General features: G+C 40.0%; 1 protein-coding gene across 1 annotated transcript in view; it reads right to left on the reverse strand.

The window, feature by feature from the left end:
- SEMA3D (semaphorin 3D) overlaps positions 1–23,062 on the reverse strand; it is a gene marked incomplete at its 3' end in the record, with an annotated part of 88,318 nt that overhangs the window by 37,678 nt on the left and 27,578 nt on the right. Inside the window, exons 4-7 of the mRNA XM_082280618.1 lie at positions 21,916–22,035; positions 17,454–17,547; positions 14,083–14,211; positions 8,110–8,252 (exon numbers count right to left, since the gene is read on the reverse strand). Of these exons, the coding sequence (XP_082136744.1) occupies positions 8,110–8,252; positions 14,083–14,211; positions 17,454–17,547; positions 21,916–22,035 (486 nt within the window). The remainder of the gene's footprint in view (positions 1–8,109; positions 8,253–14,082; positions 14,212–17,453; positions 17,548–21,915; positions 22,036–23,062) is intronic.

Genomic DNA, 23,062 nt, shown 5'->3' on the forward strand with positions numbered 1-23,062 from the left:
ATTACATTAAGAATTCAAATACTGGATGTCCCACTTCAGTGAGAATAGGTAATTGTATGGCTTTCTGACATACAGGAAGAATGCTGTTTAAATGCACAGAGTAAATTTTGTGAAGTAATTTAAGGTCATATCATACACCTCTCCTGGAAGACTTCCATGGAAGTTTCAGTTTTCTGATCTGCAATTTATGTGCAATTAAGCAAAACAATGTACTTTTCTAACCATCTAGCTAAATATAAGCTAATATGAAAATAAAAACCATCAGAAAAAATACTGCTCTATGATCAAGTGATTTAAAAATCAACTTATATTAAAAGCTTTGTTGTATCTATTTTCTATTCTATTTTGTCTTATATACTATATAAACGTAGCTTCATTAAAATGAACAAATGTTAGTCTTGGAATCCAGTAGGCATGAAAACAGATGGCAACGAAGCTAAAGAACATCTGCATCTTTAGGGATTTTAAATCTCTTATTTGCTTGTAAGTAACAGTGACAAATTGAACATTAAAACAAAAAGTGCAGTTATCTGAAAAATCAGTCTACATCAAAGATGTCAAACAGTGTGATTCATAAAACTTTAAAGACAGTAATTATTCTGAACAGCCTCTTAAAGGGAAAAAAAAAAGGGGAAAGAAAAAGAAAAAAGACAATGAGTGGAATTTCTAGGAGCAGGTTATTAATTACAGCCAGTGGCAAGATGTGCAAAAGGACTATCCAAAGAGAATTCCTGGCCTGAATAAAAGGAAATGTTGGAGAACAGAGAGGAAAAGTGCTGAAACTGCAAAAGGCCCTGAAGCCCTTCTCTTATTGAAGCCTAACTATGTGACAAAGCTACCAGAAACAAATGGCATCCCCTGCAGCAAAGCTTTATCCTATGGAGAGAAAAAGCCCCCAACCTTGTAGCTGACTTTATAAATAGAGAAATAGCCTACAGTCTCCTTTCAACTTCTGTCTTCAGGTTCACAGTTCTTGTGTAATTTTTTTTTTACTTTGCATATTCTGTCCCCGCTCAACTCTGTCAGGCGCCAACCTACCACAGGGAAGTTAAATTTGCTCCTTCAGGAATTCAGGTGCAAAATTCCTTGCCCAAACCATACTGATGTAGATGAAAGAATCCTCCTCTGATTTCATCAGGCTATGGGTTACATCCAAAACCGTCAAGCTACACATGTTGAGAGAGAACAAAAGCACACTTGCAATATAAGCAAGAGAAAGAAGGCACATGAGACTTTAGAACTTCAACTGCTCTCCGATGGATACACTGAGTAAACTTGGGGAATTTACTTCTCCTCTGTGTCTGCAGTTCCAATCTGCCAACGAGGTGATGACTCTGTTCAGTTCCTGCTCCTCAAACAGGTTTATTTTATTCAGAAAGACAATGTACTCACACTGAGCATGCATAACTGTTTGGCTCACTATGGAAAATGTTGATTTTTATTCTGGAAAGTATTTTAACATCACACCCAGAAGTTTCTACCAAATTATATCTTCGGATGGGATCCAGACTGGAAAATCTAACTACACAGCAAAGAAAAATTCTGGACTGTCATCAAACATACCATGAAAAAATCCCCAAAATCCAGAAACTAATAGGCTCAGGTAAAGACAAGGAGATGTGGTTTGGGACAAATGAAAGAATAAAATTTAGCACCATTTTACCTTAAGGCCAAACAGCAATCCTGCTAAGACTATCTCCAACAGGTGAGCTAGTATTAGGAATATTCCCCCAAACTGTTCAAAGACTGCCACAAACTAGATGAACTCTGCTATATCCACCTGTTCATTCCAGTTTCAGTAAAAACCTGAAGTTACCAAAGACTTACGGCTGAACTAATAAAATATGTTATGGGACTCTCAGGAAAATCTACTTAAAATTTTGAGTATAAACTGTCCATGGCTTATTCCAGTGTGTTTGACTTGCCTTTACCTGTCTCATCTAAATTTTCATATCTACATAATATAAATTATATGATATACATACATAGGAAGGATATAAAAAGACAGAGAACAAAACCTTCAGGTCATGAAAGGCAGCATTCTTGATAACGAAGCTACAGGCAAGTCAAGTAATTAGATGGAACATGCACAACATCAAACAGGAGATCAAAATTTATATGACTTGAACAGACTGAGAGCTCTGTGAAACTGGAGCAGTGTGAGACCCAGCACTGGGATAAATCGTCTTCTTTCTGAACAAATAGGCTTGAATTTGCCATTCAGAATTTCACATTCTTCAATCAGAATGTCTTGAATTTCAGATTCCAGGGACCCAGTAGAGCAGAGCTCCCTTTACAGACAGTGGAAAATATGTCCTTCAGAGAGTGATCTGGGCTGAAGATGGAAGGAGTCTTCTTCCAAAAACTAGTCATCTGCCTTTACTGAAGGAAGGGAATGCCTGATAATTAGTTTCCTCACTTGGATATATACAAGTACCTGAAGTCAGTAGCATGACATATTGTGACCACAGCATTGATAACCACAGGTTGAGAGCTGGGAAGGGCATGAGACCAAAGAACAAAGGTAGGTCATCACCTCAGAGAGTCCTTTAGAATTTGGAATCCTGAAACATCTGCATTTACAACAGTGTACTTGATCAACAATAGCAAAACTGCAAACCATGGCACATTTTTATAGTAAATGTACTGACGGGGGAAAAAAAGACAGGAAGATAATTTAATCACATGGGGAAACTTCCAAATCAGAAAGTCATTATTTGCCACTCTTACAGATATTTGAACACCTGAGTCAAAGCACTCACAAGTCAGGAACTTTGGATTAGCCATAGGAACTTCACTCCAATTAACTCTGCAGGTTTACACTTCTGAGCCAGGGTGTACTGACAGTGTCTTATGCAATGAGTATCTCTGGCAACTAGAATGACTTCCAGAGTTTGCTTCAGAGGTTGTGCAGCTGCATTTCCATAGTCCAGTGTTTAAAGATCTGTGTTGACACTGCAACTTCTTTTTCACTTTCCCTGAGGCTCAGTAAAGTTCAGTCACACCTCTTTACACATAAGCATATCTTACATATTTTTGCTTCATCTGTAAATCATGATTTCCCCCCTCAAAACACCAATTATTGAAACACACCCATGAGGGACAGAAATGTACAAAACTTCCTATACTTATATAACCCTTGCCAATGAGGAAAGTTGGCCCAAAAGACCTGACAAATCCTGATGTTACATCTCTTAATCCATCACAGTTAGAAGCAGATACTCTATGGAATTGGCTTGTCTCCAACACATCAGCCCTTAAAAATGAAATCATCATGATGAGCATCTGCTTTTATAAATAATTTGAAAACTTCCAAATGGCACATAATATGCAAATATCAAATTTCAAAGTCCAAGAGGAGTCGCCTGCTGAAAGACTCACAGCTGCAGAGACAGCCAGTGGGCAGATGAGGGCCATTGTTCTTCTAGGGATAACCTTTTCAGAGGGCTTTTAATCATTATCATGGAGAAATCAAGGAAAAAAGTATTTGCCATGGTTGACATTGTGGCTAGATAATATTATAGTGACAAAGGAGGTATGTAAGCATGTTACACACAGTAAGTTAAACCTTGTCTGGAATGAGTTGCCTCCAGAACTGGAAGCAGGATAGCTGCACGAGCATGGCTCTGAGCCCAGACTAATTAGCTCTGCTGAGAACATGTTAACATGGCTATTTGGCTTCCGGGACCCGGCTAGTGTGGCTAAACGGGAAAGCAGGACATTGCCAGGACAGCTCCAACAGCTTTGGAGAGAGATCAATTATCTACACAATATAGAAATACCAATAATGATAATGGGCCAGTTATCCCTAGTCACAGCAAAGGCATGGCTAGACTATTTCCAGGACAAGAAAAACACCTCTTAACTTTTACATTCAAGCAGCCGCATGGCAAAGCCCACCGGAGACTCTGGGCTTGCAGCCGCAGAGGAATAGCTCCCTCCTGCCATTCTGGGAATACAAATCGCTTAAAGCACCAGACAGGAGGCAAGGTCATAGCCTTGAACTCTGCTGATGTTCATGGCTTTGGAAATAAATTACATTACCCAAAGGTGGAATGCAGGGTGTGTCCAGGGCTCTCGACTCAAGAGCTCTTAAAATGATTACATTCCAGTGTGCTTAGAAAGTACAGTTTAACCAAGAGGGCTGTGCCTAATTGCAGTATTCTTTTCCCCAGGTACAGCTTGGTATATATAGGGGTGGAATGGTATTCAAAAAAGAAAAAAAAAAAGGAAAAAAAGACAAAGAGCTCGCTTGTTCCCACTAGAACAAAAGCTGCTTCTGGATACCGAACACTTTGGGAAATATGGGAAAACATCAGGGGCTGAAGTCTGATTTCTTGGCAGTTGAGGTCTCAGAAACCAGGCTCTAAGACTGCATGCTATAACTTTTGCAATACATCACCCAAATCATTAAAGAGAAGCTTGTAACACAGCAAATGCAAACCACTGTAATAATAAACAGGATTTTCATATTGCAGCAGAGAGACTACTGCTTTTGGCTAATTTCCACTCCATTCCAATAGGATGAGGTTGTAACTATGAAAAGATGTGTTTCTATATAGATAACACACAAACAAAAGCTCCAACAACTTTCCTCCCTCTTCGAAACCTTTTCTGTGACTCCTCCAGGTTAGATTTTTACTTCTCACTTTATTTGAGAGGGGAAAATAGGAGGGAAAATTTGATCTTTTCTAGGGCTATACTTGTACATATATGAGGTTGTCGATAAATAGAATTACAATTCTGCCATCATTTAGTGGTGGATATGTACAAAAATGTAGCTGACTTGTTACTGGACTGCACAGGGCACAGTGCATGGATGCTGCAACTGTATTTTTTTTCCAAAATCTTGCTTAATGTGTAATTACTGTGTCCTGTCTTTACCTGATGCAAAGCAGTTCAGCATTGTGGGCTTGAAGACAGCGTAGCTGTAAAAGCTTAGGCCTGCATTTCTAGAAGTAGAAATAAATGGATCCATGACCTTAAGAAGTTAAGGTCTGCATGATCATTTAATATACGTGTGTAACTGAATGAATTTTAAAAAAGAAATAAACTTTGCCAGCTAATCTTCAGTAGTAGTTTTTCTTTTTGGTTATGCCCTTACATGAAAAGAAAGCAAATAACCCCAAACATTGCAATTTATGTAAGTATGAACGTACCATAAGTAATATCAGGTATTGCAGACAGGGCAATGATACTTTTTCTGCCTCACTCAAACCAAAACCAGGAAATGCCATTTGCCATGATAAATGACACAACTGGTTCTGAAAGTGACTGTTGAAAAAGCACTTCCTCCCCAGTGCCAGTGATATCCCTCAGTGACACAGAGCAGATGACGTAAACCCGGGTGAGTGGTGTGCAGAGCTGCAGCGTCTGCGTTCTTGCACCACAGGCTGCAGGACACGAATGGTCTGATGAACAGGACAAGTGACAGCTGTTTGACTCTGGGCAAAGAGCTGCCAGCAGGAGCATTGCAGTCTTCTGGGTCTGAAAGTAGCTGGGAAAGGGGAATGCTTTCCAGAGAAGATTTTCCCTAAGGGAGAGGATCACTGAGAGACCATATTGTTGAACCCTTGAAAATTAGCCAAATAGGCTGCATTGACTAAGCTTCTTATTAAAAACAAAGCCTATTCTAATTTCAGCATGTGTTTCTGGCATTAATGGACATGAGCCCTAAGGCACTGTGAGGTAGGGAGCAATTGAGTTCTAGTAGGAAAAAACTGTGTTTACACCAAGCAAATTATTTCAGAAGTTGCTGAGCTCCTCCCATTCACTGTTATTCTCTGCTAAACAGGGAAAGGGGGCAAAGGCTTAACTTTGTGCAGTACAGGTCCCATTAATGAGACAGTGTAAGTAGAAATTGTTATCAGGTGTTGCAATCAAAGGCATTGCTCCCGTGTCAGAGACAATTAAGCACAGCAGATGTTTCATACCACAGCACAGATACAAAATATTTCAGTCCATAAACAGACAAGGCTATTTGCAGATTTTAATTTGTATTAAATACTCATAATAGTTCTATATTTATTATAATAATTAGCAGTATTTTTTTAATTTGTTGATAATTAAGACAAATATAAAAAACCCCAAGAGTCTGGATTATCAAAATAATTCTGCAACCAGTGGGAAGTGCTCAGTAAATACAGAAGACAGTGCAGAACTATTAATAATAATCACCGTGCTTATCGGTTTTCATTGTTTTGCTTTGACTACTAAAAATAAAATTCATGACATTTTTCCTGTTAACATGATTACTCTACGATTTCATTCTCATTTGAGGTATGATTATACACAGTCATTAGGATTTCCTTACAATACATTTGCTTTTATTATGATAGCTTATCTCCTTTTTTCTCTAGGTAAAGGATGCTGGGGATGTGTAGCCAATATATCTTAGTTTACTATACTCTCTCATGTACCTTGGCTTGAAAATGTTGTCTATCAATTTCTCCTAATGCATTAAGTGCTTTCTCATAATCAGCAAATGCCATGTCTAGCAGCAAATCATGTATGTTTGCATTTCCATTCTGCCATTAATCACACTGCTGTGAAATACCCAACTAAAGATTATCCATTCTTTCGTCTAGCTAAAAACCTACTAGAGAACTGATTTATGGACGAATGTTTTGTTTTCTTAACACTTTAGGTCAAGGACAGAAGTGTGAAATGGCTGTGGCCACTGAAATCTCAGCTGGAGCTGGGCGTTAGCTGGACTGCAGAGCAGTTGTAGATTTACACATCCATACACTTGTCACTCTTTGTTTTTCAGAGTGTAGCCACAGCTAAATGAGCGCTCTTCTCCCACACACATCTTATTTCAGAACACGAATGCTTTTGTTCATTTACTAATTTTCAAATTTCTCGAGAACATAATTTTCACTGCCAGCAGAGTCACACTGCCCAGAAAATGGAAGTCAGATAAAGCTTCTGAACAAAAGATCATAGAAATGTACCTACTTGTGTGACTGCTGTGGTGTTGCTGATACCTGAAAGAACATTGCTCAAAGCTTATGTTTACTATGTTACTAATATGAAGGCAGCTTTCAAATTCAATTTTCATGACTTTTACCAGCGATTCCTGAGGATCTCAGGACAGGGCGGAAGCACTTATACTGACTGCTTCTGTTCCTACAGAAGACAGGAACAGAATGTCCTAGGGAACAGGGGAGTGGACAGAGGGTGTGTTTGACACAAAAGTATACAGACACTTCTGCCACTGTGGCTAGAGACCTCAGTAAATCCATCAGGCTGTTAAACAGCAAACTACACTGACTGCTGTCTTCATGTGCAGGAACTGTTTTTTCTTTTCATTACCTTTTGAGGAGGCTTCTGCCCTTGACAAAGATGCTTCTCCAAGAAGAGCACAGTTCATAAAAGCCCAAGTCTGTATATACCATCGGGGCACAAACCTTCCACAGGGGGCAAACCCAAGCATAATGAAGGAGAATGTGAAGGAGCAATCATTTAAAGGAGGTCAGGCACCAGCCAAATGAACTTTTTACACTGCAGCAGACCCGAGGTCTGGTTCCTCCTGGTCAATGGGTCAAGGATTGCTCTTCTTCCCAAGGGAGGAAACCTCCAGGCAGATGTGGATGTAACTCAGAAACTGTATACTTTCTTAGCCTCCCTTCACCCCAGCTGGTTATCAGGAATGTGCAGAAACAAATGACTGACCCCAGCTCTCAGTAATGCCCAGGAATGATGTACAGAGCCAGGCTGAAGGGATAGGTTTGCATATCCACACATTCAGAGGGTGCTTTCCATAAAACTCCAAATACCTTGCCACTGTGTACACTTTGACACACCAGTCCTTACTGAAAGCTCATGAAACAAAGCAGGACATCATTGCATTTCTGAAGGTCAATACTTCATCTTTTGGATACAGCATTATAATTTATAAACATAGTACCTTTTTCAAAATAGGTACACAGTCAATATCAAGTTTATGTTTTCTACGAGTAAATTTCAGATAGCATTACTACTCTGTGTCCAGAAAAATTAATATGTAGGCTCATTTGGGTAACAAAGTGGAAAACACAGTTCTCACAGAAATAAACCAAACTTGTTTAGTTTCTATATTTAAATAAAATAAAAAGATACAGTCCTCACCTTACAAACTCTCCCAACTCTGGAAAGGATTGTCTTGTCAGATGTGCCACTATCTTGTGATATTTCTCGAAAAAAGAAGTAGATTTTATCATCATCTGGGTTGTAGGTATCTGGGATAGGAAAAGTTCCAATGAATTTTGCTCCTAGAAATTAAAAAAAAAAAAAAAAGGGGGGGGGGTTTAAAAATCTGAAGAAAAGCCTTAGAGCTTGCTTTTAAATCTCTGCATTTAGTTGCATCTTCCAGTGAAATGAAAATATCATTATATAGATACGTAGTAGCAAGTTTCTTACTAACTCCAAGTGAAAACCGCCATGAAGTCTGAAGTATTTACTCTTAGGCTGATGTTTTTGTGTATATATATATATATATATACTTTCAAAAGTATGCAGCACTGGTTATCATTCTCTGTCTGAAAATAGGGTAACTCTCAGTACAAAGTATAGCCTACATGAATCTACCTTACTGCTCTTGCCACCAAAATGAAGCTAAGTAGATTTTCTGAAATCACCTGGTAGAATTTAAATTAATTACTCATTGCAGAAGTTATGAATACAGAAACACACTACTGTTTACTAGAGAGAGCTTGCAAAGGAATGTTTCCTATGTATCTCTGATACAGCAATCTGACTACATCTACCAAATCCAACACAGTGCCATGCTGGGATTCCCCAGTTAGCACAGCAACTCCAAAACTGGCTGGTCAGTCTTACAGACACAGTTCCCTGTGCTTGAAAACAAACTGGCTATATCAGTGTAATAGTTTGTTTCGGTTATTTAAATCTGCTTTTGCAAGAAATGCCTTGTCTTGCCATGCTGGGCCATTATATTATTCCTGGTCTCTTCCAAGGCAAGCTTGGGTATCTGCCTGCATCTTTCAGGCATGCTTACTGGGCCAAGATGTTCTTCACCGTCTTCCCAAGCTCCCTCATCCATGGTCTCTAATCCTGCTCTACCTGCTCACCAGTTGAGGGCTTTTGTTTCCAGTGTTGGGATTTTTTGGTTTTTTGCCTTTAAATTTTGCACTAAAATCAGAAATTGAAGCAATCCAAGGGTCCCTGATTGGAGCAGAGCAGGCAACAACACTGCCTTGCACAAGTGAACCAGCTACTTGGGCAGTGATTTTTGAGACATTCCCCAGTGTGCTACAATAGATGAGCTCTTCTGAGGGCACTTGGATCAATGATGTTTTTCTTTAAACAGAAGTGGCTATACAAATATAGTGCAAAGAGACCCTTGACTCTAAAATACATTCTTTCAGCAATAAAATACACAGTCTTTGTCCCCCATTATCAGGTAGGCTGCAGTAGAAAGCAATAAGGAGGGTGGTGTAAGAATGCAGAGCAAACAGAGCACACTGTTTATATGGGGGAATACTATTATCAGCTTTCAATACATCTTCATGCCTTTGTCCTTTTCATAATGATTGTTACTTTATATTAGCCTTGAGGAATTTTCACCATGAACTCTACAGTATACAAAGAAGAAAAAGAGAGTGCTTGATTCAAAAGTTTGCAGTCTGAGACAAAGGGCCTGAGACAAAATGGGATGTGTTTAAGTGCTCAGTGTGCACCTTTGTGACAGAAGACGAAATTTATGGGTGAAAACAGCCAGTGCTGCTTCCATTTTAAACCTTTTGACACTAGAGAATGGTGTCAGCAGAAAAAATGAAATGATGCAGTCATCAAGATCTATAAATTTAAGTCAGGATTTCAAAATGATCTTGAGGAAAATATTCAATTACCCCTCAGGGCCTGTAAGGCTACTTTGAAGATTAGATCTCTAAGCATGAATAAATACATAAATATGCTTCCAGTACTGTTTCTTACACATGTGGTTAGTTAAATAGCCATTTAAGAAGAAACCTGTGAAATACTTCTATACCACGTTTTTGAAATTCACATCCTTTTTTTTTTTAATCCACATTCACCAAACAAAACACTGAATATATGGGGGTATTAAGATTAAACTTCAGTGCTTTACTTGGCAAGCCAAATGCAAAAATAAATGTCTCAATACCAATTCCTGGAACAGATTTAGAAGAATCTCTAACAAATTAAAGAAACACTAATATTTAACAGTTTTAAATCACAGCTGAAAACACTGTAGTTGAAAGTTAGATCCAAACAAAAATACATTGTAAAAGATACAAAGTGAAAACAATTAAATGGAAGAGATTATGATATGAAAAGCACCTTATGTTCTGCGAGTGAGATCTTGGTCTCATCTTTTCTAACCCATCTATCCAACATACAGAAGAACATTGCAACTAACTGTGAATTAGGCTTTTGGATTCTTTGCATGGGAGAAAAAACTAATGATGATGATTTTAAACCACCGTTTGTTTTCTCATAGACAAGGCTATCCCCCGCACTATTTGCTTCAGCAGAAGATTTTCCCACATATTAAGTTCACAGCTAGATTGTATGTAACCACAGTGGGGATTAAGGGCATCATGAGCTCTGGCAATAGATGGTACAGGTGTTGCTTGTGCTTTTTTTAACATGCTCATGTGGCCTGGTGGGAAAAGCTGATACAGCTGGTCCTTCACTGCAGGGTTTGTGTTGGTCACCTGCTGGCCATCACCTCCTTCTGAAACCAGCAGTTATTTTAGGCAGTGCATCCTACGCAGAAGTTAAGACTCAGAAAAAGGGGACAACAAAGGAGTGGCTGTCCCAGTACATGAAGAAACGAAAAAGCAACCTGGAAGCAGTGGGAGGCAGCACTTCTGTGTAGTTGGACTGCCAGAAATATGTGGCATGACAGAATGCAAAGGACAGCGCTTACCTTATTTACCATAACCACCTAGAAGTCAAGCTCCTAAGCCATTCTCAGCCAGGTTTTCTCTCAGGGAGGGAAAAAGTGGCAATGAATAATCCTATTTTAAGACAGATTCCTACAATAGGTGGGGTGTGTCACCCTCTGGAAGTGCCACCTCTCTCAGTAAATTACAGAGGCAAGCAAAAGGACTGAGCTCAGACAGGATGCTAGCTTTTGCCTTTTAGAGCTAAGGGAGCTGAATCCCATCCAAAGCTCGCAGGATATAAAGAACTCATTGCCTGCAAGACTTTGCCCTGGAAAAGACGGCTAAATTGCTATGAAAAAAGTGAAAAGGAAAAAAAAAAAGAGTTGAATGAAATTCAAGGAAGCCCTCGTTCCAGCTATGGCCTTCTCTTCCTCAGAGGGAGGGAGGAATGTGCAGCTGTTCAGTGGATGCCTGTGTGCAGGGCTGGCGGGATGCTCTCCCCTGCCCACGGGGCTGGCACGGGGCAGACTCGGTTCCAGTAGGCGGCTTTGCCATCCGGAGAGGGGCCACCAGCCCCACGTGCCCCATCCCCAGGCGAGGCAGCTCCGGTGAGCAGCTGTGGGAACGCCTGATTCCCCAGCCCTGCTCCCCTCTGCTCCAGTGCCACCCTTGCGGGAGTATGAGCACGTGTGAGCCTGAGTCATGGGAAAGATTAGCTGCCTTCCTCCTTTTCCCCTTTGTGGAGCTGCTATTCAGTCATTGAGATTAGGACATGTCTTAATTAGTCAAGATAGAGATGCCCTGCAAGGAACTGGAAGGTATCCCACGCATTTTTCCCTCATGCTTTGTCTTTACCTCCCTTTCCTCAGGGAAGGATAATTCTGTTTCCAGAAACAGAATAAGACTGAACTTTAAAAATACTGAGGTGCATTACAGCAAAACTTCCTTGGCCTTCTGGAAGAAAACAAGCTGTACGTTTTATGCTTATCCTAAGTAAAACATGAGTCATGCATGGTAATAATTTATTTTCAATTGTATAATTATTCAAGCATGTACAACTTTTCCTGGAGGTCTAACACATGCTTGGTAAATGGATGGTAGATTTAGGGAAGAGGGGATTTAGATGAGATGGGAGTTTTAAACCTGAAATCAAGTAAATATTTTCTTTATACCAATATTGGCTGAAAGCACAAAGTATGTAATTGGTAACATTACATAATAAACTGGAAATATATTGGCCACCCTATGGCTTATTGCAGAAATGATGCTGTCATTTGAAGTTGCACTTAAAATTTTCTCCAGCCTTAAAAGCACTGTGTCAAAATATTAAAAGCACCTAGTTTATGTCTATACCTCTTAGTATAACACTGAATGGATTGTGTTTGTGAAGTCTTAGACAGAATTGTGGCTGTAGGGTTTTATATGGCTGGAAACGAGGTAAACCTGAAGAATATATGGGGTCTTCAGTGTTTATACAGTGTGAGGCAATTTTCACCTCACAGTCTAGCACACTAAAGCTGTTTTTCAGACCCAGACATATTAATATACTTCTCCTTAGAAAACTTTCACAAATACAGATGCTCTAAGTGAAAACAGAGTAATTCATGAATCAATCTAAAAGAGTGAGGAAAGGCAGACACCCCCCACCCAGTCTCCAAACTAAAACATCTAAACATTTCTCAAACTTACAGTTTATTCTGTTTGCTTGTACTCTTCCCTTGCCTCAAACTGCTCATGAAGAAACAATAACAAGAGAAAGAAATGTTTGGAACTGGATTTTTAAGCTACAAGTTCTTTTGGACTAGGAACTGAACCCTGTAATACTCATCAAGGTGGATCTATTCTAATGGTAACACCAGATGCTCCTTAGGGCCAAACCACAGTAAATCTTTCTTTTTAGCTTATTATTGCATCCCTTAGGAAAGCAGCTACCCAGCCACCTCTCCATGCTGAGCATCTGCAGGCCACCAGTGATAAAACTGGATATGCACTTGCATGGGTAATTAGATTTAAAGAACTGACTGCTGGAAGGACCCATCCTGGTCCATATCACAGTCCAATTCTGGTCTGCAGGGCACAAGGGGTGTGTGGAAACGAGAGAGAGGAGACAGGAGGATGGGACAAGAAAGATTTTGAGCACAGGAAATGGAAGTGGGATAGGTCAGCAGAGTCAGATGGGACATTCTTCTGTCGCCTATTTGGAAAGGTAAAAATTACTTTTAAGTGGCTTTTCCTTTTCCTCCTCATCTCATAGCAGAAATCCTGGGGTTATGGCATTATATCTAACTAGAAATTTAAGGCAATAATACAGAAGAAGAGAAGGTGTAGGGAAAATGTATTAGGAAAAAAAGAACATTTCCTCTTGTTGAAGTCTCAAAGAGTTAAGAGGCAAAATTATCCTTTTTGGAAGTTGTCTGCTGGGAAGACAACTTAACCCTGTGGTCAGCAGGCCCTGGCTTTACACTGTACCCATAATAGTTACACAGGCATCCTGAGCCAGGGCCAGTGTTGCCACATCTTTAAAGACAGTTGACAGCTAAAAGGGGGATGCTTTAATTGAGCAGGGTTAGCTTATGAGTGAAGTTTTCCATGTTACTCTGTGTGTGGTTTGAGACTGGCTGGGTGCAAAGGCAGCCAGTTTTTTAGAGGGTTTACTAGCTCACAATGTTTTTAAACGGGCAAGAAAAAGCAGTGTTTTGCTTGGGAAGCTATTTTAGTGTGCCCTTAGTGGTTTTAAAATGATCCTCACAGCAACAAAGGGTATTTTTCCCTTAAAAAAAGGAAAAGAAAAGAAAAAAACACCTCCTACCAAAAAATGTGGAATTTCTAGTCTGTTGTTTCAACATGCTACATGGGACAGCTTTTAACAAATGATTGGAAAAAAAACAGTTAAAAAAATTATTCCAACAAGACTGGATATAGAAGCACTTAAGTCATGGTATTATTGCAATTGTAGGATTATACACCAATATACAGATCAAAGACGGAAACTATGATTAGGTCTTATGCTCCTACTCTTCCCTTAATTAGCATTTTCACCTCTGTGACTTTTCTCAAGTGTATTTCTGTTCCACTGAGCTTTTTAAAAAAAGCCTACATAATCGAAAGACTCCATGATACAATATCTATATTTATAGTTACTGGACATATATTTATACAAGGACAGAGCTATTAACTTCAGAGAGGCAGGAACAATGCAAATGACAACAGCATATGTTTGGGATCTTACCAGTAAGCCAGTAATGTTCAGAAATGTCAGTTCTGATGTAATGGTGGTCGTGAGAAGGGCCCAGAGAACGTGTCAGAGCAGTGTCTTTGCCAAGGAAATCAGAAGCTGTTCCAGCATAAAGATACTCATCTGCAAATGAAAAAGAAATAGGTTTCCTACAACTGTGGCACAAAAAATTTAAAACTATTTACATTTTGTTGGGTGAACAACACCTGTGTTTAATTGGTCTATGAACTAATTTAATGCTTTAAAACATTATTGGGTCCCATTTTAATGGGTTTTTTGGTTCTGGGAATTTACTTACACTTAAATCAGAGTGGTATTTGTAATTATATGTCTGAGAAATAGCATAGTCAAAGACTAATTTTCAGATCTTTTAGGCATTCAGAAAAGTAAATTTTCCAGGCTTTAATGGGTACTGGGCTCTTAAGGGTAAAAAGGTCTATTTAATCTGAACACCCTGTCCCATGTACCTGGGAGCCACGGTGAGGACATGGCCATCTATCAACTCCAGCTATCTCTTGTGCCCCACAGCTGCCACAGCCCCAATGGCTTTGCTGCTCCTGAGCTAGAAAAATGGGATGGATGCTTCCCCACCGGAATGTTGCAGCTTGGCCCACTCCTGGTGCAAGGATCTCCATCCAACACTTAATTCACGAAGTGGAATTCAGGCACAAATGCAGGGAATTTGTGTTCATGCCAGGAATATGGCTACAGACACAAATCATCATCATTTTAACACTGAGTGGTCTCAGTGGTCTACTAAAATAACTGACACATCTTGCTTGAATAAAGCAGACAAAATTTGCCTCACAAGGACACTACATCTGTAACAGTGCAACTGCAGTCACTATTTGCTCTTCTGCCACTTTTGTGGGCAATGAAAACGCAAAGAAATGCACCATCTTTTCTGTTTCCCTTCAGATCTCAGTACTTTTCAAAAAAAAGCAAAGAAACAGTATCATTGTGAACTTTTTTTTTTACCACATAGTGCATTTTAAAACACTCCATTTTTTCTGTAAAATAACCAGATAGCTTTATTGGTTGCAAGAGGGGTTTTTTTGTTTCATGACTTGCAGAAATAAATCCCTAGGGTTCATAAAAACAAAAAAGTTCATGTTCGCAAATGATAATCTTATAAAAAGCTACATGATACATAAAAATCCCCTCCCAAAAGTTCCTTCTCCAAGGTTTCTGATACTCCTGGGTTGAAACATTTCACAAGATCTTATAGAGAGAAGCCTTTGTTGAGAGTGAATGCTGAATAAATACCATTCAACACTGATGTTTGTGCTTTCATTTGCGAAAGATGTAAATGCACTTAAAAAGTAAGATCAAGGAGGAAAAAAAATCAACAAACCAACCCACAACCCATGATCCACAAGCACTTTATTTGTCCAAAAAAGATCAATCATCTTTCTTTTTACCTCATTATTATTGTTACTTCTGTATTATTTCCATGACAGTTGTGGAAAGCACATCTTTCAGACAGCATGTTGCCTTTGTAAAGAAACAATAGTGCATTCTGAAAGGTATTTGTCATAATGAGGAATGGGCAGGGTAATTGGTGTTTGCTAACTGACAGGCACTCGGTGATCGATACATCTGAAGGGCCAACAGAAATTCTCCATCCTTGCTTAGGCTCTGCTGACAAGGCATTTTCAGCACTTCTCTCAGTGTTTGGTATCTCCCATTCCAAGTTCCTGCTATGTCCTGAACAGTTTTGGTGAGTGGTAATTTGTAATAGAGGATGGATGATCAGCAGGTGATTCTTCAGTCAAAAGGGTTAGTTTTTCCAATTTATCTGTGGGATTTACTCGAAGTGATATGTCATGTAGTACTCAGATTACCTATTTCTACAAAGAATGAAAATTACTCAGTTGCATTAACTTACATATATGAGTGAAAATACAGTTAGATATTACTTAGCTCATAAATGTATAACTGAATAAAAAGTGTTCTCTGAAGGATACAAGTAATCTTTACTGCCATTTGGCAGTAGACAGAGAGAAGTGACACACCAAGGTTACTCTGCTCATCAGTGGCAGAGATGGGAAATGATCTCACCTGAGCTCCAGGGCAGCATCTTATGCATGAACTGTACTGCTCTCCTCGTTCATTTGGGAATAAGGTAAGCATCCAAAGATAGAGCAGAAACACATTCTCTGGTCAGGCCTGTAACTCTTTACAGTACTCCTTGTACATTATTGTGAAGCACTTGACACCAGGCACAATCAAAAAAGGGATACTAGAATACCCTGACCATTAATTTTATCTAGAGCAAAAAATTGTTACGTAGCAAAGTTCATGTCTTAGGTAGCTAAAGGACAGCAGCTTCTTCATTTCACAAGATTTAATAGAACAGTCAAAGCACTAGAATGCTACTGAAATTAGGAAATGCTGTAATAAATCACAGAGTTCTACTGCTTGCATTAAAAAAAAAAGTAAAAAAAAAAGTTAAAGTTTCTGGATTCCCATTTTAAAAATAGACTTCACAGTCATTAAAGAGTACTAGGGGTCTCTGAGAAGAATAAGCACAGGCTTTAATCTATTGTTTTTAATAAAGGAAGTCCTGCCCCATCTGTAGGGTCAGAATCACAAATCATCTATCTTATTATCCGAGAATAAAGACTGAACATTAGTCATATTCTTTTTATAACACAGAGTGACCGATACTTCAAAGCATTGTCACCACTGCTCTTTGGCTGTAAATGAAAACGTCATGGTGCTTCACTCTTATCTTGTATTCATATGCTTGACAGACAAGTTAAATGAAAATTGTCCAAAGCTATGAACCAAACCATGACAAAAGTAGCTCTTAGAGTGATTTGAAATCCGGAGGTCAAGCTGACATTCCTCGGCCCCAAATGTCAGACCACACAGTGCTGCGATGCACGCAGCAGGCAGAGTGCACTATCTGTTCCTCGGCTCCCAGCTTCAGAAGTGGCTACTCGAGTAAATAGAAACCTCAGAAACGTATTTATGGAAATAGTGCATGTCAGCAGACTTCAAAGGGCAGAACATATTGATAATTGCAGAAAGAGGCCCAAAAGGGCTTCAAACACTCTCTGTCTATGCGGGTTTTTTTGTTGTCCTCTTAAAGGAGCAATGACTGGGTGAAGATGAAACTGCTTCCCTGCCCAGCTAACAGAGGCTTTACAGCCGTTCTAATGCCTCTGTTTGCACTGCTGCCCTTCCAGCTCTGTGCTGTCTGCAGCCTGAAGGCTTCCCCAGCTCTGAGAGCACGGACCAGCACTGGAAACACAACCAGTGCCAGAGGAGCTCCAGTGGTGACATGTGCTGAGCCCCCCGGCTCACATCCTGAGCCATCACAGGTCTGAGGGAAGCACCCGGCTCTGGTGGCTCCTTACCTGCCATCACTGAAGCAAACGGCTGCTGAGGATCGAACGGGCATTTCAACCTGCCAGACTCCAGGTTCTGGGTATCCAAACGGAATACCATTTCCTGAGAATAAACACAAATTCATTATCCTGGTGTGGCTACAGAGAAAAACTCACTTAGACAGCCTGTTCTGCTAATGTACAAAGTAAAGATGTGTTAGACCGTGCAGCTGTCATCTCAGCATTGATGTTTACAGTCTGTGTCTGTTTTACATCTGTATATTTTCATTCAGTGTTTTACTGTATCCTGGTCACTCTATAGTGAAACACAAATTGTAAAAAAATACAATTATTTTCAGAAAAAAGGAGATGCATTGTTCATTTCTACTCCAATTAAAAGCTGGATTGTACTTAAAAGGCACTGGCTTCTATTTGGGCAAGTGCTGATAGACTGTGTTGCAACAGGAGACCCTGAAGGGATTCTGGCTGACTCAGAAATTTCTCCAGGGACTGCTGAATAATGTTCACAGCAGACACAGTTCAGACTCTTTTAAAATGAAAGAGCATATGCTCTCTCTTATTATTTTTAACAAGGCTAATGATACAAGAGATATCAGAATAGATTTTTCCTTGTGGTTTCCAAATACCATGTGATTAATTCCTGGGCCACAGAACAAGGGCATAGAGGAAGATAAAGAAAATAAATTATTTAAAAATTATTGCCTATGTTTTCAGTGGGTAAGCAACAAGTCAATTCCTGTAAGCATCCATTTGAAGCTTTATTATAGTTTTGAATTGCCAACAAGGGCTCTTTTACTTGCCCCTTTCAGTGGTTTCCTGAAAGCACACTTAAGCTGAAATCCATTGTGAGTCCTGCTGAAGGCAAATTGATAGCTCAGAGGAGTAAAGTGAACTCTCTGCAGGTATAGAGACTTGATCTTCAGAATTGTCCTGCCATTAAGAGAAGGGAGATTGCCTAGAGAATTGCTTTTAACATATTTTCATTTAACATGCTTTTCTATCTACTGTGATATTTAAAATCCCTCTAGTACTCAGAAATCCATTCAATGTGGATTTAATGTCTATTGTAGAGAAAAAACTTTAGAAGCTAGTTTAAAAAAAAATCAAAACACCTCCATGGTTTAAACAATTTAAAATAGGTAAAGTGATTTTAATTATTTGTTTCCATACCTCTGACTTGCAAGAGGCCTGGAGAGTACAAATGACAAGCAAGTATGTCCAAAGATGGCCACATAGGATTAGACTTCACAATACATTAATTCAATTCATCCTTAATGCACATCAGATTATAAATGACCAAACCTTTCTATGTTATTGAGGTGCCTCCTAAACTCTCTAGGCTCAGAAGACAAAAGCCCAGGATATTGAATAATTAAGCTCCTTAAGAGAAAAGAAAAATCAATTCCAATCTATGAACATAAATTCAATTTCCTCCAGCCGTCCTAGCTCATACAAAGCAGAATTTAACCAGCAAAAAACTCGTTACCTTCCCAAACCTGTGGAATATCAAGCAAACCAAATTCTCAGGCTCCTACAGTGAGCAGAGCAAGGACAGAACTAAACTAATTTTTTTTTTTTCCTTACAATGCTACACTGGTGTCCAATTGTCCTTAGTTCTAGGATATGCAACCCTGAGCTGCTCAGGGAACCCTTGCCTTATCACATGTGAAGAGGCTGTCTGCAAGCCCAGCAATACTCAGGGGACCAAGGGAGTTATAGATCAACATCAAATATTTCAGACTTCACCCAGACAAACTAATGGACACTACCAAGCATTCACACAGAATTAACCTCCTGCTTTCACTTTGGGCAAAGCTTTCAAAGAAAAGAGCATCCCTTAGAGAGCTGTGGCTAACAGCACCAACCGGGCCAAGCCTCTTCTTCACCAGCCAAGAGAAGTTTTGGCAGCGACTCGAGCAATAACAAGACAAGGACTTTAATCCCCTTTAATTGTGTGATTCTGTTGGGGATTTGTACTGCTTCAAAAGCAGTGTCTGCTGTGGTTTTGAGTCACCTGATCCACACTGTTTTCCCCTCTGTTTTCACAGCTCTGGCACTGGCCAGGAGAGCACTGTGCAGATCCACGAGCAGCTTTCAAAGGTCAGCAGAGCATTGCCTGGTTTCACAGCCTCCGAGAGGCTATCTCAGGGCCTGGCTCTCCCAAGCATCCCACAGCTACCCAGAGAGGTTGCTAATTACCAGACATCCATTATCTGTTCTTATAACCCAGAGATTTAAATTAAAAAAAAAAAAAAAATTAAAAAGGGGAGGGACGGAAGAATGAAAAAACACTAAGAGAATGGATCTGCATTAAAAGTGCTTTGACTTATCCTGTAGGACTCCTGGCTTCAGTTCCTACAAGGAGACATTTTCAACTGCCTGTCAAATTCACATCACTGTGCCTATCCTCAGCACCCTCCAGCCTTGTCACATTTATATGGAGAGGTGGTGGAAGGATGGTGGCTGAAGGGTGATTGGGGCTCCAAGAAGGAAAGGGAAAATATGCCTGATGCCATTCAAGGCTGATAACTCAGTAGGAGGCTGTAGAAGAGCTTCTCTGTCAGAAGAGGCAGAAGCAGTGCTGAACACTGCCTAACCTACCACTGCAGCTGAGCAACCAGGAGGAATGTGGGAGAGGCAGGACTGGGAGACAGTGAGGGGATTAGGAAACACGATACCAGGATTCTTCTTCCATTTCCTTTCTAAGGTAATTGGTCCTGTCTAACTGAGACAGACCCCTTGTCTAGACTGGCTGCCGGACTGAACAGTCAGACCAAATCCATAATTTCATAAGGTCTGGTGAAAACAACCTTCACAAATGAAGTAGTTGAAATGAAGTAGGGCAATGGTAGAGTGAATACGGAATCTTGCTAATGAGCCAGAGGTAAACCAGAGCCTTACTTCTACTCTTGCTGAGAGCTGTTCTGTTCCATTCAGCTGTGTATTTGATCATTCAGCTAAGAAACCAGCATGATACAAGGGATCTAAAATTTCAGTTGCTTCAACTGGAATATTTAAAGTAGCAAAGCAAAGAAGCCAACAAATTATTTCATTGTAAGCCAAATTATACAGGATATACCAGACAATACCAGGAGCATTAATGGTTTATTAGGGAAAGAACACCACCAAGTAGATTTCTCATAGCTTCAGTTTTCTGTTGCAGAGGCAGCCCCTCTGGGTTGGTTATCCAACCCACAGATTGTGGGGTACATAATTATGGGTCTCAGTCTGGGCAAGCTTAATCACTTTTTTTTCCGTGAGGACCTTCCCTTGATTCCATGTATCAGTGACAGAACAAGGGGGAATGGCTTTTAATGAAATATGGTAGGTTCAGATAAGATAGCAGGAAGAAAATTGTTTCCTTTGAAGGTGGTGAGGCCCCAGCACAGATTTCCCAAAGAAGCTGTGGATGCCCCATCCCTGGAAGTGTTCAAGGCCAGGCTAGATGGGGCTTTGAGTAACCTGGTCTAGTGGAAGGCATCCCTGCCCATGGTAGGGAGGTTGAAACTAGATAATTTTTAAGGGCCCTTTCAACCCAAACCATTCTATAATTCTATTATTCTGTTTCAGGTTATTGCATTTATTAACTTTAAACCTCATTTCCTATATTCTAGAATTTCACCAAGCCCTGAAGAAAAGAGAAAGCTATTTCTATAGCAGCATAGGAAGCCTGCACCACAGGCAAGCAGACGGACAGGTCACACACATCTCAACACTGTCTGAGAACAGTATCAGTGGGATAAATATAGCCAAGGTGTGATACATATAGGAGTTAAAAAGAGACTTGTGTACTAAGTGGCTGCTTGACACAACACTAAAATTCTTCTGTTGTGGGGGTTAGGTCTCAAACATTTACCACTTAGGATAGTGATTTCTTTGTCACCAGTAAATGAAGACCAGTCAGCTGCTAACTTCGGCTCGGGAATATGCCACTAGTGATGGAGGACACCCAAGACCTGCTTGGTGACCAGACTGCAACACACTGCAAAGTTCTGAGATGTTGTCCCTGGACTCAGGCTTAGAGAACCTTTTCAAAGTGTTTATTACTCTCATGCACAAGGCATAGGAAACCCTCTGAGGTATACGTACATTAAAAGATAGAACAAGTTTCATCTTGAACTCTGAATGCATGTGCATAAGGAAAGTATGTGCAGAAATGACTTACTAGAAAGGAAGACATCTGGATTAGATGTTCTCTTCACTTAGTTAATCACATGGAAGTGTCATTCTGAAGAACTTTGTGTATTAAGCCTGAGGAAAGTGCTTTGTTCAAAAGTGATATGCACATACCAAATGTGAGAACAAGAGTTCCCGTCTGACCCACAGAATCCACCACTTACCCTGTTATTTATGCAAGCTGCTGTCAGGTCATTTTTTACACACTCACATAGTATTTTCCAATCTATGATGAATGCTACACAAGATGAGGGCTATTCCTTGACATGTCAGACTAGTGAGAAAGTTAAATTACCTCTTTGTGAGTTCCAAGCTCAATGTATCCACAGAGAGGGTGAAACGCTCCTGTGCCACAGACATAAACATGGGTCCGGTTGTACGGCTGAAGAACTCGGATAAAATTGGCACATTCTGTCTGTTGGGAAAAGAAAGATAAAGGTAACTTTTAATGTTTATTCTTCTCTTTCACATTATACATATAATATAAGTTACAGCCATATAAGCTTATATAAGTTACAGCCATAGCATTGGTGTATTTAAACTCAAAACTACTGTAGCAGAAACTGTTTACAAGTAGTTCAAACCTGTTAGGACTATAACTTGACAGTGGCTATCTACCAGGCAGTTCATCAATCAGACTTGCAAACCTAATTCTGCTGTATTCTTACAGCCACGAGAAGCTGTCTGCTCACAGCACGGTTTGGAGGGTATCTGTTCAGCCAGTGCTGTAGCAAACAACACCTGTCAACAATTGGGCAGAGGTCACAGAGCCACTGCGTTTGTCTGGCTACCACTCTTCCTGCCTTTGCTCCCAGCTCAGGGTACTGAACATGCTTTAATACCAAAGATCACATGATTAAAGCAACTGTGGTGGGCTGAAAGGCTTCAACACACTTCCAAGGGTATGCTTTGTCTCTGCACCAACCACATCTTACTGGTGACTTTTATTTGGTCATTTCTGAGTCCAGTGGGACGTCCTGGCTCTAGCTGGGCTTGCTCCATGCTGTTGTTGGTAAGTAGCACAGGCATGCTTGCAAGGATGATACATGGGGCTGGTGGAAAAGCCTTGATTTAGCCTTCCCCAGAATGAAATTAATACAAAAACACATAACAGATACTTCAGAGGGAACACACAGGATGTGTTCATATGTTCAAGCTATCACCCTGCATCTAAGTGAGAGTCCGAAACAACTATTTCCCTCTCAGGACCCTCTCCTTTTTCTCTTAGTGTAGAAATAGATCAGCACAAATCTTCCACATACACCAGTATCAGAATATTTCCAATGCTCAGCATTGTTTAGGTTCTGGCTGCTGTAAAGGTAAGGGTAGTAACAAGTTAGAATAAAAAGCTAAACTCTTCAGGCAGAGAGCTGAGAGCATTTTGAGCTGGAATATACCTTGGTAACCGACATGCTGGAGATTTTTTTTGGAGAGAAAAGGAA

The sequence above is a fragment of the Coloeus monedula genome (genome assembly GCF_965178545.1).
Source record: "Coloeus monedula genome assembly, chromosome: 4".
NCBI lineage: Eukaryota > Metazoa > Chordata > Aves > Passeriformes > Corvidae > Coloeus > Coloeus monedula.